We start from the raw sequence: 17,124 nt of genomic DNA, 5'->3' as shown, positions 1-17,124 counted from the left end.
CCCTGGTGGAATGGAGTGTCTCACACACTTTTGTAGAGGGTAGTGTAAACAGTTTGGTTCAGCATGCTCTAGAGGCCAAACCATTTTCAATCCTGATTGAGAGAGGCCAACACCTACTGACATATGGGGATCAGTCTCTTGGCTTTTGGCGTGGACGCTGAAGCTTTTCTGAACTCTGGAGGAAAGCTGTTCCAAGATTAAGGGATTATTTCCTTACTCTGTACCACTGTGGCTTCTGCATCTCTTTTGGCTCCCGCTGGGTGGTGAGGATAAGGCAGGCTCGTAAGGCAGACACGGCTCCCTCTCGGATGGCCTGCTTGGGATCCCACACAGCAACAAAGATGTTATCGAAGAACGGCTGCACCTGCTGGAAGAAGAAGGTGGGCACGCTGATCGCCAGCTCACGTAGGACCAGAACCTGGAGAGAGGGAGAGAGATGGTGGCGTTAGGCACAGATTGGAATTCAGAGACTGACCCCTTCCCTGTGTCTGTTTAGTCTGTAAGCGTTTGGGGGGCAAGGACTATCTGCTCTGCATTTGTACAATGCCTAGCATAATGGGGCCTCATTCTTGGTTGGTCCCAAAAGACTTTCATAATGAACACGGTTTATGGCAGACCAGCTAGCCAGCATCACAGCTTCTCAGATATACAATTGTAGCCATTCCAGTCCCTGGCAGCTCTCATTCACTGCATCTGCCCATCTATATACATCGCTCCCATCACCACTACTCATGAGCAGCCAGCCCTTTCCCAGGAAGGCTGAAGAGGAGTACGTACAGCCGCGTGTCTTCGACCTTCATTCCTATCAGCTCCCAGCCACTCCAGAGCCCGTTTCACCTCGAACTCCACATATTCCGCCGTGAAGGTATCACCTGCCAGAGCAAGGCGCCCGATGGCCTTGGACGCCATCTCCATGACAACAGGATCATTGGAGGGGAGGAGGTTCCGAAGGTAATTGGCAAACCTGCCGATGCGGGTGGCATTGCCTCCCTCAACGCCGATAAGGCTCGCTGGGGAGAGGGAGAACAGGAGTGAAAGCTCTGTCACTGAGTCAGCTTGCCCGACAGTAGGGTAGTCCCTGGAGAAGAGTTAGCATTCCCTATCCATTCTTTAGAGACTCCCATTCTCTCTTCCTAAACCAAAAATCCACCAGAGAAATCAAGCAGTAGGAAAGGGTCACCAGCCTTTTAAAGTCAGAATTTGTTTAGTAAACAGGGAAGTTTATCAAGTCCTTTCCACAGGTCACAGCTTTTCCACCCTGGGATCGTGGGCCCATTCCCAATCGACAGGCATCCACATGCAACCACTACAACTGGCCCCCTTCTTGAGAGTCTCAGTAGAGGCGCCAAGGACTGAACGGACTAAAGAGACTGAATGCTCCTTCACCCCTCGCGATTGTCCCTCCAGGTCAAAGTTGAGGCACACTGACAGAGGGCAGTGTGGCTGAAGTTTGCTCTGCTGGTGCCTGGGTTGTGCCTGCTCTGTAGATAAAGAGGCCATCAGTGTCCAGGGTTGTCAATCCGGCACCTTTCAACAGCACTAAATTCACAGAAACAATTTTAAAGTGATACTGTCGGCTTCGAAATCAGATGCGGTCAACAAAGATTTCTTTTCCTAAGTTACTTCCACCACCTCCAGACACCTTGGGGTTGGTTTGGTTATGGCTGGTGAAATCAACCCACAAGCAGTTTCTGCGTCGTTAACAAAAGGCAAATGCTAAGGATACGGGGTATTTTGTTGGAAGGGTGTGTTTTTATACAAGTTACCTGCATCCTTGTGCGTCACAGCATTTGGGAAGCTTTGCCATGTAAGAATGAAAGCACAACAGGGCAAATGAGGGAGACGCTAAACAAAATGAAGGCAAAAGCCATTTAGATCCCTCCACAGGGATGGGGGCTGCTGCCCTTGAGCCAGGTGACTTTAAACAAAAAAGAATGAATGTTCTCAGGCAACAGGGAGTCCAGAGGCTTTGCCTCTTGTGACCACCAGTAAAACTGGACACGATGAGAAGTATTTTCAGAAGAGCTCAGGGCCAGATTTTCAAGTGCTCAGCACACACATTGGGGTCAGATTTTCAAGTGCTCAGTTTCCAAGGAGGCACCAAAAGGGCCAGATTTTCAGAAGTGCTCAGCATCCAGCAGCTCCCATTATGACACCTACGGTCAGAATTTCAAAAGAGCTCTATATTCCATACACACTCAGTGCACTGAACTCTCTTAAATATACCGCGCATCTCTTGTGAGCACAGAGTTCTCTTGCCAATCTGTCCCGATAGAACAGCAATGTGAAGGGGAAGTTCACCAGAGGCGCTGAAGTCCTTCACTCACCTATAGCCAGAATGCCTCCTTTCCTCTCATTTGCATCAGAGCTAGAGACCAGTTCAAATATGTGGTGATTCAGCTGATCGTAGAAGCGGGTAGATTCCTCCTGGCTCATCTGCACAGGTAACAAATTCAGATCAATTTACCACCTCTCCTCCACTACATATGCCCCAGATAAAGAAGGGCAACACCACTTTTCAGGGCTCCCAAACTCAAAGGCAGTAAATTAACTGTGGGATCCAAACCCAGAGGAAGCAATTACATCTGCTGCCTGTGCCCCTGCCCGGTTAACCCAGCCCCTTTCTGGTGCCTGCTTGTGCCCATCCCACTCTAGTACCTACCTCAGCATCCCAAATCTCTACCGCCCCAAGCATCCTAGCGACACACCTCACTCCCTAGCCAAATGGCACAAACGTGTCTCCCCAGCTAAAAGCTGCTGCTCCCATATCTGCAGCACTCACCTCACGGAGCTCCATGGTGACATAATGCTGCAAGTCCTTGGCGGCTTTTGCCCTGATTTCTTCATTGCGGCTCTTCAGCCCGCTGGCAAATTGCTGAAGGATGGACACGGTGCTGGACATGATGGCGGCGAGTCAGGACTTGGGGCATCAAGTCCAGTGGATCCTTTAGAAGAGAAAACCTGTTTATGGCTTTTAGCTAGTACAGAAGCCAATCACAGCTCCATCCACCACATGGCTCCAATTTACTGCTCCCAAATATACATCTCATGAGAAACAGAGGGCTTTCAGATGGCATAATAGCTACAGAACCCCATCAGATATATGACAGGGGTACAGGCTCCTTGGATTCCACAGACCTAGGCAGCTTTCAAGAGTTCTGGCTCGCACGGTCCTTCAGCGCACCCTAAACAAACCAGCCCCAGCTCAGCCTCCTGACTCCTGCACTCTCAGCACAAAGCGTTCATGGGCACATGTGACATGCCCAAATCAAATCCATGCCCAAATACCAAGACGGGCTTGTGCTTCAGAGGCGTTCCCAGTCAAGCAAAGTGACAAGGAGGGTAAGGACCGCTTGGTGTGCATGTCGATGTCGTTACTTCAGTTTGCTCCTCTACAACCCCTTTCATCCAAGAACCTCAAAGTTCTTTACAAGCCTCAACGCTCCTAGGGGCTGGTAAGCGCTATAACCTCCAATGCGTATTTGTGCCAGCAACAGCCATTGTAATGGGATATTTAATGTTGTACATGTGTAGAGACCATCTTGATGGGTGCACTTTTTTTTTTTTTAAAGTTTAAAAATAACCATTTTAGAAAGGAGGAAACCGACGCAGGGGTCTTCAAGTACGTTGCTGCAAGGCAAACAGCAGGTGAGGGGCGGAACTAGGCCTAGAACCCGAGGAGTCCTGGGTTCCTATTCCTCACTTGCCACTACTCCGCCTCATTAAAATCCCGGGGTACAGCGGATGCCCCTGAGGAATCAGGAGATAGTGTGGGATCTTTCCTGCTACCAGCATCTCCCGGAGAAGCCAGGATCAGCTCCCCAGGCTGGAAGAGTAGCCTAAACAGGCCTCTTCTGCCCTGGTGAGGGAAACGCGTTCGCAAGGAGCCGGGCAAAGGGGCGATCGCATCCTGTCTATCCAGGGCAAGCAGGGCCTGCGCGCACCGCCCAGGGCAGAGGCCTTGCCTGCATCAGTGGGGGGCACAGATTCAACGAGCCGCGCTGGGAAAGCCGGGGCAGACCCAAGGCCAGGGTCCCCGCCACCCACTGCCCGGCCCAGGGCGGGGAGGCCCCGGGGGTGGAGCGGCGGCCGCCGGCCTGGCTGACAGCTCCGGGCACCGCTCCGCCTGGGGCACGGGAAGGGAGTGGGCAGCGGCGGGCGCTAGCCCGAGGGGAGTCGGGCACCTCCCGTGCTGCGGCCGGGGGGGTGGCCGGGGGAGGGACCCGCGGGAGGCCCCCTGCCAGCGCGGCTCGGCTCACCGGGCAAGCCCCCAGGGCAGCCCCCATCCCCGCTGCCGGGGCTGAGGCTGCCGGGGGGCCTGAGCCAGCCCGGCCGGCGAAGGCGCGGGGAAGGGGACGCAGCCTCCATAGGCCCCGCACTGGGGAGCCAGGCCGGGGTGTCCCTACTGAGGGGGAGGGGGGGATCCCCTCCCGGCGCCGGATCGGGGCCCCAGCACTCACCGCCTCCGGCCGGCCCAGCCGCGCCGGCCCCCTTACGACCGGCTCCCCAGCTTGGGCCCCCGCGTTTCCCCTCCCCCACTGCTGTCGCCGGGCCGGCGAAGACGCGCTAACCAATCGGCGCTGAGGGGAATGTGACCAGCGGGTGGGGCAGCCAATAGCTTTAGGAGTGAGGAGGGGTTCCTAGAGGAGCGTGTCCCCACCCCCAAATAACTGCCGGGGGCGGGTGCGGTCGGTATTGACCAATCAAAGGACATATGGTGATTTACTGACACATAGCTGCGCCAATGAGAAGTTGGGCGCTGCACGATTGCTTAGAATTCAGAGCTTGCCCCGCCTTTGGAAAGCCACATTGCTTCCGCCCTCTCTGAAGCTGCACGGCGTTGTGCGCATGCGGAAATTGATTTTTTTTTTTTTAAAAAAAAACTATTGAGACGGTAGGAATTTTTCGCCGCGTGAACGCTTGGTCCTTCTATCCCCTCCAGCTTCTCGACTGCTCTGGGTGCAGCCTGTCCTGAAGAGCACCAAGGGCAGAAGAAAGGCTCTGTTACCGTAATGGTACGTATAGAAGCTAGCCACTTCTGTGACCCCTACTTTGCCTAACAGTGGAAAATAGCTATTAGCGATGATAATCGACACAAAACATTCAACGTCTATGATTTACCGGTAATATGAATGGTTAAGGGTTCATATAAGCAGACTTGTTATTGATACTAATGATTAGATGTTAATATTCACTAATAGTTAAATATTAATTGATAATTTAATAACAGTGGCTCAGATTAACTTTCCAGGCTTTCCCTGTGGCACTTCTTACCAGATGATCTGAGTCGCCCCCACATATTAATCCCTGTGGATTGTTATCCCCATTTTGCAGATTGGGGAAACGGAGGCTCAGAGCGGGTCAGGCTCTGACCTTGCAAGCCGTGGCAGGGATAGGCTCGTCCGTTTGCAGGAGTCTATGGGGCGGCGTGTGCATGCAGCACCCCGAACGCCAGGGTCGCAGGGCTGGGGACAGGGGAGTCTATTCTCTGGGGTTGAAGAAGGGGGATGGGGCTCAGGACTCCTGGGTTCAATCCACAGCTCTGCCACGGACTGGCTGAGTGACCCTACGGGAAGGCACCCCCCCCCCTCCGGGTATTACTCGTATTCTGGGGCTCTTCCCTATCCTTCCCCCTGGGCCCCACCCGGCTGCTCCCCCGCCCCGGCCCAGGGCTCCCCTCAGCAAGCGGAACCTTGGCGAGCAGCGCCCTTGTTTCCGGAGGGGCCGGCCCTGGCTGGGGCCCACGCGGGCTGGCGGCCGGGGTCCCGCGAGAGCCGGCTCGCTCGTGAGCGGAGCCGGAGAGGCCTCCCCGGGACCCGGCTCCGCAGCAGGTGAGGGGGCCCCGGAGCCGCCCCATGCGACGGGAGAGCAGAGTCCGCCCCGCCCGGGGCTGGGAGCCGCCGCCGCGCCCCGCCCGGGGTGCTCCCCCTACCCGGGGGCCTTTCCCTCCATCAGGGGATGCGGAGGTCGCGGGGGCTGAGGCGCCGCACGGAGAGGAGGAAGCCGGGGAAGGACCCCGCTTCTCCGCCGGTGCCCGGCATGGGAGGGGACCCGCCCCTCGCTCTCCGCGCCGTGGGGCCCCTTCGCTGGGGGGTCGCCGCTGCCGCGGTTCGCGTCGCGGGTGTCGCCGGCGGCTCTCCCCGGGGCTGGGTGTGTCCCTGGCGAGGCCCCCGGGGCTTTCCCTTTCCTGATGCAAACTCCCCCTCCTTTCCCAGGTCTGCCACCGGCGCCTTCTCCTGAGTCAGCCGCGTGAGGAGCATGGAGTCTGAGGCTCGGAGTGAGAAGATCAGCATCAGCGCTGAGAGCCCCAGAGGCGGTGACGTGGGGGAGCTGGGCATCGGGCTGCCCAGCTCTGCCAAGAGCCGCCCAGGCACCTGGAGGCAGAAATGTGCCGCCTACGTTCTGGCCCTGCGGCCCTGGAGCTTCAGCGCCTCTCTGACCCCAGTAGCCCTGGGCAGTGCCCTAGCCTATCGGTCCCATGGATCCCTAGACCCAGGGCTGCTAGTGGGCAGTGCAGTGGCTGTGCTGGCTGTGCATGGAGCAGGTAACTTGGTTAATACCTACTATGACTTCTCCAAGGGCATTGACCACAAGAAGAGTGATGACCGGACATTGGTGGACCAGATCTTGGAGCCTCAGGATGTGGTCCGGTTTGGGGTCTTCCTCTATACCCTGGGCTGTATCTGTGCTGCCTGCCTCTACTGTCTCTCCACTCTCAAGCTGGAGCACCTGGCCCTGATCTACTTTGGGGGACTTTCCAGCTCCTTCCTTTATACTGGAGGTAAGGACTGTACTTCATACTCTGAGGCAGGAATTGTGTGTGAAATGTACATCTGGTGTATGTCAGCTGCTTTGGTTCATTATCTGTGTTCTCTTCTCCATGGATGGAGCTGAGTTTGTATTATCTGAACAGTTCCTCATTTGTTATTAGCCAGATCTAGTTTAAACTGAAAAGTAAACTAAAGAGGTGTTTTAAGAAATGCACCCAAAATTAATGAGTAACACTGATGTAGAGTAGGAACGTGAAATTTTTTTATGGGACTTATGAAGATAAAATGTGTTTTGCTTCTTCAGTTCTGCTGCTGGGTGGTTCAAGAAACACCCAGTGTGTTGCTATAGATAAGATTAAGCAATTTCTAGGGCTTGGAGGATATCATTTGAAAGATGTAGCAGCTGATAGTTTAACTTGATGGTTGCATGTGTTCAGGGCCAGATTCTAACATCTGTACTCATAGGAACATAAGAATGGGCCTACTGGGTCAGACCAAAGGTCCATCTAGCCCAGTATCCTGTCTTCCGACAGTGGCCAATGCCAGGTGTCCCAGAGGGAATGAACAGAACAGGTAATCATCAAGTGATCCATCCCCTGTCGCTCATTCCCAGCTTCTTGGCAAACAGAGGCTAGGGACACCATTCCTGCCCATCCTGGTTAATAGCCATTGATGGGCCTATCCTCCATGAATTCATCTAGTTCTTTTTTTGAACCCTGTTATGGGGTCTTGGCCTTCACAACATCCTCTGGCAAGGAGTTCCACAGGTTGACTGTGCATTGTGTGAAGAAATACTTCCTTTTATTTGTTTTAAACCTGCTGCCTATTAATTTCATTTGGTGAACCCTACTTTTTGTGTTAAGGAAGTGTTGTTTACTACTTCTCATACCTACTTTCTCCACACCAGTCATGATTTTTATAGACCTCAATCATATCTCCCTTTAGCTGTCTCTTTTCCAAGCTGAAAAGTCCCAGTTTTATTAATCTCTCCTCAGACGGAAGCCATTCCATACCCCTAATCATTTTTGTTGCCCTTTTCTGAACCTTTTCTAATTCCAATATATCTTTTTTTGAGATGGGGCAACCACATCTGCATGCAGTATTCAAGATGTGAGCATACCATGGATTTATAGAGAGACAACATGATATTTTCTTCCTATTATCTGTCCGTTTCTTAATTATTCCCAGCATTCTGTTCACTTTTTTGACTGCCGCTGCATATTGAGTGGATGTTTTCCGACAACTATCCAATGATTCCAAGATCTCTCTCTTGAGTGGTAACAGCTAATTTAGACCCCATCATTTTATATGTATAGTTGGGATTATGCTTTCCAGTGTGCATTACTTTGTATTTATCAACATTAAATTTCAAATTTGTTAGTCTCTAAGGTGCCACAAGTACACCTTTTCTTTTTGCGGATACAGACTAACATGGCTGCTACTCTGAAATCTGCCATTTTGTTGCCCAATCACCCAGTTTTGAGAGATCCTTTTGTAGCTCTTCACAGTCTGCCTGGGTCTTAACTATCTTTAGTAATTTTGTATCATCTGCAAATTTTGCCACCTCACTGTTTTTTGCCATTGGGTAGCACTTTACTGCATGTGTAATCCCATGGACTTCAGTGTGACTGCTTGTGGAATAAGGTATTCCAGATGGGTAATGAATCTGCCCCTTAATCTTTGCTCACTGGTTGAGACTGGAGAATTGCAGACATGTTTGCTTTATTATCTTTGGAAAGGGAGAATAATAATCAGTTCTGGGGCAATAAAAGAGCATGTGTGTAGCCCTGCCCTAGCTGTGTTTTGTGTTGGCTGTTTTACAGCATTTTTTAGGTGCTGCTGATCTGTTTGAGTAACATCTATTGTCCTCCATAAAGTGAATTTCACTTGGTAACACTTGTTTTCCTCTTGTTTCTTGCCACAGGAATTGGATTTAAATATGTTGCACTTGGCGACTTGGTGATCCTCATCACGTTTGGGCCCCTGGCTGTCATGTTTGCCCATGCAGTGCAGGTTGGCTATCTGTCTGTCTCACCCCTGCTCTATGCTGTCCCACTAGCCCTCAGCACTGAGGCCATCCTGCACAGCAACAACACACGGGACATGGAGTCTGACCGGCAGGCAGGCATTGTCACCCTGGCTATCCTCATCGGCCCCACGTTTTCCTACATGCTCTACAACACACTGCTCTTCCTGCCCTACCTGATTTTCTGCGTCTTGGCCACACGTTACACCATCAGCATGGCGCTGCCACTACTCACCATTCCTATGGCCTTTTCACTGGAGAGGCAGTTCCGGAGCCAGAGCTTCAGCAAAATTCCCCAGCGGACAGCCAAGCTCAACCTCCTGCTGGGGCTCTTCTATGTTTTTGGTATTATACTGGCACCAGCAGGCACGCTGCCCAAACTGTAATGGCGAGAGCTGCTGTAGCCCCATGACTTGAGTGTTAGTGCCTGAGCTCAGGGTGCAAGTGGGAGGTTTGTTATGGATGGTGGCCAAAGCAAGAAGGCTGACTCGAGCCAGTGACCCCATGTGAATTTTATGGGCTTTGGTCTTGTTGAGATAAGCGGTTTCTCTTGTACTAGAGACTTCCGATGGTGTCTTAGGAAGCTCTTCTCTGGGAAGAGGGTTGAATTGACCATGTGGCTCTGGTGTTCTCTCGGTGCTTATTGCAATTCATCATGTGAGCAGACAGACATTTCAAGGACTTGATGCTACTGCCATTGAATTCAAAGGGACTTTCGCTATTAACTTCAATAGGAGTAGGGTTGAACCTTAAATTTGAACTCTCCCTTCCCCTGATCTGTGAATCATCCCCACGCAACATGAAGGGGATTCAGCAGCTCCACTCCTATGCTGTAGCATGTGCAAGTTACCACTGAATGCTTTATTTTTGTCAGCAGCACAGTAAAACAGATGCTGCTACTTCCCTCCTCTCCTGTTCAACTTCATCTTCACCACCTGGTCTGGTTCCTCCCCCTCCCACCCCTTTGCCAAATCTTGAGTATACACTTCCAGATGTCCTGGCTATATGAAATGGGGCATGGGGTGTCCATTAAGAACTGCTGAGTTATGGAAGACAGCAGCTTCTGATGCTCCCACTGCTAGTTCCTCTCTACCTAGGCATTTCTAAAGCACCCATTGCAGTGGTATATAGGTGCTGAAATGGAACACAGCTGGTCCATTGCACTGAGCTTTAAGCCAAAAACAGTGAACTTCCACTCCTCCCTCTTTAAGTAGCTGGGGGCCAGAACTGCAAGTTGTACAGCTAAGAAGCTCACAAGACTTGGTAGGATGAAAAGTTCTGTTCTTGTTAAAATTTTCTCATGCCCAGACCCGTCTACCTGAGACGAAAGGCTCTTCTTAAAAGAAGAAGTGTTAAAAAAGTGTTAAAAGAAGCTGTCAGGCAGGGTGACAAAGCTCTGTAGACAGATGGATATTGACTAACAGACGCTGTGGTAGCCAAGTCTCTAATAGCGAAGCATTTTCTAATTGTCATCCTCCATATCTGTTGTCTACTTAAAGTCACTTGTCACCCTATTGTAAGGAAAGCTGGTGGCAGCAAGGGAGAAAGATGGGGGCATTGTAAAAAGGAGTCTGAATTTCTGCCATGACTTTGCACAGACATCAGGATAGTGAATTCTTCTTCTCGCTGATAGGTTCCTATTCCCATTTCCAGTGGGGACCAAGGTTTTGATGACTCCTGTGATGCAATGGTCAGTTTTGATGTTCTAGATCACTCCTCAGGATGATATCCTCATTGATACTGGATATTCTTCCTGCATATCCTTCCACTCCAATCCCTGCTCTCCTGTAAGGATACTAATATAGCCTTCTGGATGAGTGCTGTTCCTCACAACAGATAGTGGTGTGAAACACGCAGAGCCAAACACAGCTATGGGGATACTCCATTGACTCCATTAGGGCACAACAGGGTGAATTTGGCTCTCTCATATTTTCCCATGGTCACTGAACCCTGTTCTTCATTGGGAAATATTTTTGTTCCCTGCGTGAAATGGCAAGTGTTGATGTAAAAGCTCTTTGCAGGACTCCCTTGAAATGTCCAGATTGAATTGATCTGGACCTTGTTCTAGAACTCCAACTGCCAGGAGCACAGTGTTCCTGAGCCAGAGGGGAGGATGTTAACCAGGGCACAACGAGCCTTTTAGTTACGATCAGTAAAGTCCAGCAGGGTGTGCAGTGCTGCATATCCACCTTGGGCGTGTTGTGACAATGAGAGGTTATTCACCTGAGACTGGTGGCTGCTGTTCAGTGCTGCATGTAATGGAGGGATTATGACAACTATAAAATGGAACTGGCACAGAGATGTTATTTAGGTGGCAACAAAGTGTTCAAATGGTTTCTGGTGACTTAGCTGCCCGTTGTGATTGCTTCACAGCTGTACTCGGTTACTCAGAAGCAATCTCAGCAGGCAGGTGACAGCTTTCACCAGGCTCAGGTTCAGTTATTAAAATAAGGCGATGCCTGGATTAGACTGTCTTTCCAGGCTGCCCAGGGAAAACTACAAGGCAAGACTGATTTAAGCAGCCAGTCTGCTGCTTTGTACAGTAGAGAACTTGGCTTTGGATAGAAACCCAGTCAGAACAGGTTGATCTCTGCTGGAGGGAGAGCAGCATCTAGCAATACTTGGCAATGATTTTCTGGGTGAATGTACACTTCTTGTTTTCGGTTGCTGGCTTAGAGCTCCAGCGGGCTAGTGATGAGCATTTGTCAAAGAACCAACTCTGTCTTCTGCCAAGCACATGCTGTCTCAGAGACTGAGGAGTGGAAGTGATGGCGAAATCAACCCCAGTGGTAGAGAGAACTATTTCCTAACAGAGCCCATTCTGCAAGATGGAATGGGTTGATCCAATTAATCCCAGGGTTGTATTGTTTGTTGGTCTCTCAGCAGATACATCCTGTGCCCTATTCTTGTTTGTTATGATAATATGTCTAGCTCTTGCATAGCTATAGTTTAATGGGGGTTGATGTGGCAATTTTTTATGCATGTATCCTAAGCCATGTTGCTTCTGACAGGCAGAATGTGAATAAGAAATTCGAGAGCTGTAGCTCTTATGGTGAAGGAGGGTGAAGAGTCTAGGAAATGGCCCTCAGTGGAACAGCAACACATAACACTACGGTTGATCCCTTCCTTACAAAAAGGGAAAAGACTCCTGGTTAGAAAGTCTGCCTGCTAGTGGGAAAGACCAGTGCTATTGCTACAGAGCTGGAGTGAGAGGTGACCCGTTTCATGCGTTCGTAGCACAATTTCCTTGGGCGCTCGAAGTGATTTACAGATGCAGGGATTAGAAGAAAACGTGTCCAGACTGCTTCCATTCATAACCAGAAGCATACACAGCAGACTTTGGAAGTCTTGGGGGTGTGGGGTGCTCTGTGGATGGTAAGGGAGCTGGAAACGCCTGGATTATAATCATAACCATCTCCTTTGTTTGCCCCCAGTGGCCTTGGGCAAGCCACTTAATTTCTCTGTGCCTTGGTTTTTCCACCTATAAAATGGTGCTTACTGTTGCCTACCTCACTGGGTGTTGTGGGGTTAATGTCATTTGATAAAGAGCTTTGAAAGTAAGAAGTGCTGTGCTGGGTATTTTCTCAGGCATTCTGCTTCTCAGGCCTTACTTATATGGGAAGATCTTTTTGGTATAATACAAGTTGTGAATTTAAACCAATAAAGTTATACCAGTATTGCACCATGTGTATGATCTTATTCTGGTATGAGAGGCCCCTTCTTGGTTTTATTTATGTTGCTTGGGACAGGATCTAAGCTAAACAAAAGCCATGCTTGTATGTCCAGATGGGGATTTATACTAGCATCACTGGTAAAACTTTCCATATAGACAAACCCTAAGGCAACCTGTCTTGTGTTACAGGGTCTGCGCTGAGGATATTGGGTGTCCAGCACCTCTTCTGATCATAGGCCTTTTCAGTTTTGATCAGGCCACTTGCAATAAGCTGTATTGCTGCATGCTGAGTCTCTGCTGGGAGCTGAGCAGACCTGTAGCACATCTGGCCATCTTATATATTAAATGGCCTCCTGACCTCTCCTCTCGCCCAGGTAGTGGTTCAGTGAAGTGTCTATAAACGTTCCATTTTTAACAAGCCATGGTTAATCATTTTATATGGCTCCGTGTTGTGTTTCTGGGCTTGGATCAGAGTGGTCTTCTGGGAGAACATGTTTCCTATGGACACTCCTCTGCACAGCTTTGGAGTGGAAGCACTGGAAAGCACACACCCTAGGTATGCATGCGGTAGGCTCCTTTGACCGTAAGAGCCCTCTTGTGAACCAGGCAGCCCTGTCCTTGTATGTCGAGGGATAATCCGTTCAATTGAAAGGGCAAACGTATGTTTTAGGGCAGACGTTAATAGGTTTTGGTGATCTAATCTATCAGAGTCTTCTTTGGAATACACCTTTCTATGCAGGGCACTGTTGAGCCTGAGCATTTGTAATTCTGAGACATACTTCAATTGAACTTTGTCTTTTTAATAAAGATAAACTTGATTATCAATACATGGGTGTTCTCCTGCTTTTCCTGTGTCAGAGTCCAGACTCCTGACTTCCTTGCAACTTTTTAGATGGTTGCATTTGCGCCGCAGGTCCTTGGCAGCATGCTGCCCCCACCGGTGTTTCATCTGGGCCATAAACCAGGGTAAAGGATTATTGGGAAGCTTTCTGGAGTAGCTGTGGTCACTAATGCCTGCCTAGTGCACAGGAAAGTTTGAGCCTCTTCAGTCTTATTTTGCCACTCAAATCATATTTCTCCTGCCTGGTTGCCTTGCTCTCTCATTTACACAGGGCTGAAGCTATTGGGATGCAGGGCTATGGCCAGAATGGGAGGTCTGTGGGATAGGGGGAATTTGTTCATTTATATTTTATATTTTTCCTTTTGTGGATTCTGGTTTAAAGTGCCTCCAAGTTCCATCCTTTGTTACATGTATCTGCAGCAGAGCCCAGGAGCTATAAACCCTTGTGGCAGGGAAAACTGCCCCAAGGGACTAACGTTTTTACCTGCAGCATAATGCCACTGTTAAATGCTTTGGAGTGATTCACAGTCTGACTTCGCAGCCTATAAATAACTGTTTTAGCAGATTATAAAAGGCGCGGGCTGATCCCTTATTTAGGCCTCAAGAGACAGCATGGTGTAGAAGGAGTTTGGGACGAAGAGTAAGAACTGCATACTGGTGCTGATTTGCTGTGTAATTCTAGGCACAACTCTTTGCAGTTGCTTCCCTTAGATATGAAAAGGGGCTAATCTGCCTGATGTCTTTCAAAGGGCTGTTTGGAGGCTTGCTCTGTGTACAGCACTAGGAAGATGCAAAGCACTATTAATGCTAAGCTTTACTATTGCCTCTGTCATTGTGAGGGATCATGAAGTGCTTTGTGGATGCTGGGCCAAATGAAAAGGTGTTTCTAAACAGTGGGGATCAGGGTGTAATTTACCTGCCTGGGGCAGAAGGCAGATTTGTAGCTGGGGTGGAGACTGTTTTTTCTCCTGTTGGCTACTGTCTCTACTTCACCCCTGATCTCCAGCCCTCTTAGCCTGGTGACAGCCCCATGGTATCACACTCACTTTCGCTAGCTCGGTTAAAGTTTCACCCACATTCACTGACTTATCTCTGGCACCATTTGATCTGCCTCTGAATTGTGAATTCACCCCTTTCTGGGTCTTTAATGATCATGTGTGGGCAAACCTAACTTTTTTACAAGAAGGTTGTGGCATCATATCCTTCTCAGCCCATGCTGGGGCTTGCAGCTCAGCTCTGTCTTGGAGGAAATAGTACTCCCCGTGGGCAGGTCTACACTTAAAACGCTGCACCAGTGCAGCCGCACCATTGTAACGCTTAAGTGAAGATGCTCCTATGCCGATGGGAGATGGGTTGGTGTAGTTAATCCACCTCCCCAAAAGGCAGTAGCTATGTCGACAGGAAAAGCTCTCCCGTTGACAGAGCACTGTCTATATGGGGGGTTAGGTTGGTATAACTGTCGCTCAGAGGTGTGGATTTTCACACCTCTAAGCAACTTAGCTAACTGATATAGGTCTGTAGTGTAGGCCTGACCTATGGAGTCACTAAGCAGGTAGAAGAAGGCTCTTCTTCCTAATTCTTTTGTTTTTAATAGCTAGATTGCTGACTGAGTTCCTCCCCCCGCCTCCCTGCAAGGTTATTTAATCCTCTAATGGCCTTGAAATGAGACTGCTCTGCTCTGTAATAAAGAGCTGTCAGGCACCTTCCTCCATCAGTGGTGGCTTGTCATCCTTTTCGTTAGAAGGTCTTTGCTCCTCAGGCAGATGTGACTGTGTGCCTGAGGTTGAACTTAGCAAAGTCTGAGCCCGTGACGTTTTACACGCTTCTAAGCATGGGGGGCTAGATTTTTGTCCACGTTGCTCCTAAGACAGCAAAAAATGTGTGCGTACCTTATCTATTAGGCTTGGCAGATTTCTATTTTTTTTTAATAATTTTGACTGATATCCAGTTGTGCAACATTATGGGTTTTAAGCACTCTTTAATTTTTACTGATTTAAATGTTCATGGTTGCAGGAAATTATGGGGGGTAAGACAATGGTAGGGAGCCGCACAATAATTATTTAATGATAGCAGCCATTGAAATTCAAAAACCAGTAAAACACACATTATCAACATCACATGTAAAATATACAAAACATATACCCTCAAATAACTCTCTAAGAAATTCTCAAACAGTATTTTTCGTTCTTTGCCTATCTGTAAATTTAGGTGATCATCTATGGAAATACGTATTGTCGGTTTGTCTGTGTATGGTGAAATCGACTTTTACCAACATTTACTGATAAAAATCTAACTTGTCCAAGCTTACTTATCTGTCCATCCACCTGCTTGTGAATATGGGCCTGATACTGCTGTCTTGAAAGTTACTGGGAGTTTTGTCACGGACTAAGGCCTCATCTACATTCGACTTGCATGGGTTTAGTTAAACTGGGGGCTTGCTACAATTCTACTACTACAGTGGGCTTAAACCCATTCCTAATGGATTTAAGATAAACTGAAAAAATCCTAGTTTAAACTGAAGACTGTCTACACAGCCTCTTGCACAGGGTTTAAGATCACACCTTAAGTTAAACCAATCTAACTGCATCATACAGATGAGCCCTTTCATTGGGGTCAGGATCGGGACCTTTCTGCTCCTGTCTCTCACCAATGACTTTGCTTTTTTCCAGAGAAGGGTTGGTGAAAGACCAAGTTTAATAGAACTTCTGCTGTAATACCATTTACAGAACATCTTCTTACTGTGTATTAATCACTGTATGTGCAATACAATAATTCCTATTGGGAGAGGTTTAAATGACTTATAAAACAGAACCTTACTAGGCCCAAGACTGATGGGAAGCAAGCAGAGAGCATATTTGGTTTCTTTTTCCTTGAACTGTCTAGGTAACTATATGGCCACCATCCCCACAGTAGCTGGATTCTGCACCGGTCATTGCTGTTATGACTAGGTCAGCTACAGAATGCAAGAAGTGAATATGGATGCCAACTAAACTATACAAAGCGAAAGGAATGGAGATAGGAAGCATTTTTTAAAAAACAATATTAGTGGCTTGAATCTTCTCATTAATTTCATGGGCATCTGGAGAAACAGCCCCCATAAAGGCATGACTTAAGTATTGGGAGGGGCCAGAAAAATCAAATGTGCCACCGGGCAGGCTAACCATGCAATGGCTGTAAGGAGATGGCTGAAGAGAACAGGAATTCAGGAATAGGGTTTGCACTACTTTTGCCACTAGGGGTTCATTTACACTAAAGTCTTTTTTAAATTGAGTTCACTGATTGCTGGTGAACTCAAGTGTGCTAACACGTTTGTATGTGCTAGGTCTGTGCACTCCACAAACATTTGTTCCCAGACACACGCATTTGTGGAGTCCAGATTAGCATGTACAAACCCATTGGCTATCAGTTAACTTGCACTAAAAACCTCTAGCATAGATAAACCCTTTACTTAGAATTTGCTGTGTCCATAAGGTTCAAATGAAGTGTGGATGGACTCTACTTTAGGAGCATTGAGTAGAAGTCAACTCTAATGCAGACCAGCTCTTCACAAGGAGGGCTTTGCTGATCTAGCAGTACTGGTGTGCTATACTGGTCAAGAGCTCAGAGTGCAGACGCAGTTAAGCTTTTGGTAGTATAGCTTATTCCAGCAAGCAGAAGGACATCCTTGCTGGTATAACCTCATCTACACTCACTGTGCCTTTTGCCGATACAGCAGATCATGCCTCATCACACCCGAGTTACATAGCTGTGCCAGCAAATGTTTGCAGTATAGATCTAGTCAAAGTCTAAATCTTTGGGAGCTGTTAGTGGCTGG

The 17,124-nt window shown here is 48.8% G+C and overlaps 2 protein-coding genes across 4 annotated transcripts in view; one reads left to right on the top strand and one right to left on the bottom strand.

Moving 5' to 3' along the window:
• The window catches only part of MTOR (mechanistic target of rapamycin kinase), a 106,030-nt gene extending 101,490 nt beyond the window's left edge, over positions 1 to 4,540 (bottom strand). For both annotated transcript variants that reach the window (XM_073316890.1, XM_073316891.1), the window contains exons 1-5: positions 4,461 to 4,540; positions 2,783 to 2,945; positions 2,328 to 2,436; positions 778 to 1,010; positions 218 to 418 (exon numbers count right to left, since the gene is read on the bottom strand). In XM_073316890.1, the coding sequence (XP_073172991.1) occupies positions 218 to 418; positions 778 to 1,010; positions 2,328 to 2,436; positions 2,783 to 2,902 (663 nt within the window). In that variant the 5' untranslated portion in view covers positions 2,903 to 2,945; positions 4,461 to 4,540. The remainder of the gene's footprint in view (positions 1 to 217; positions 419 to 777; positions 1,011 to 2,327; positions 2,437 to 2,782; positions 2,946 to 4,460) is intronic.
• Positions 4,541 to 4,894: 354 nt separating this feature from the next.
• UBIAD1 (UbiA prenyltransferase domain containing 1) lies at positions 4,895 to 12,478 on the top strand. Of its 2 annotated transcripts, none has more exons than XM_073316894.1 (3): positions 4,895 to 5,015; positions 6,216 to 6,781; positions 8,695 to 12,478. In XM_073316894.1, the coding sequence occupies exons 2-3, from the start codon at positions 6,259 to 6,261 to the stop codon at positions 9,180 to 9,182; spliced, it is 1,011 nt and encodes a 336-aa protein (XP_073172995.1). In that variant the 5' UTR covers positions 4,895 to 5,015; positions 6,216 to 6,258; the 3' UTR covers positions 9,183 to 12,478. The 2 variants fall into 2 exon arrangements, with proteins under 2 accessions (XP_073172995.1, XP_073172994.1); XM_073316893.1 differs by lacking the exon at positions 4,895 to 5,015 and adding an exon at positions 5,701 to 5,831.
• The last annotated feature ends 4,646 nt before the right edge of the window (positions 12,479 to 17,124 follow it).

The sequence above is a fragment of the Lepidochelys kempii genome, chromosome 18 (genome assembly GCF_965140265.1).
Source record: "Lepidochelys kempii isolate rLepKem1 chromosome 18, rLepKem1.hap2, whole genome shotgun sequence".
NCBI classification, from domain to species: Eukaryota; Metazoa; Chordata; order Testudines; family Cheloniidae; genus Lepidochelys; species Lepidochelys kempii.
This window is presented reverse-complemented; position numbering and strand designations above follow the sequence as displayed.

Excerpts from the sequence above, each read along its gene's own strand:
- UBIAD1 (XM_073316894.1), top strand. The coding sequence starts at position 6,259 with ATGGAGTCTGAGGCTCGGAGTGAGAAGATCAGCATCAGCGCTGAGAGC. Across the intron at positions 6,782-8,694 it reads CTCCTTCCTTTATACTGGAG|GAATTGGATTTAAATATGTT; the intron begins GTAAGGACTGTA and ends TTCTTGCCACAG.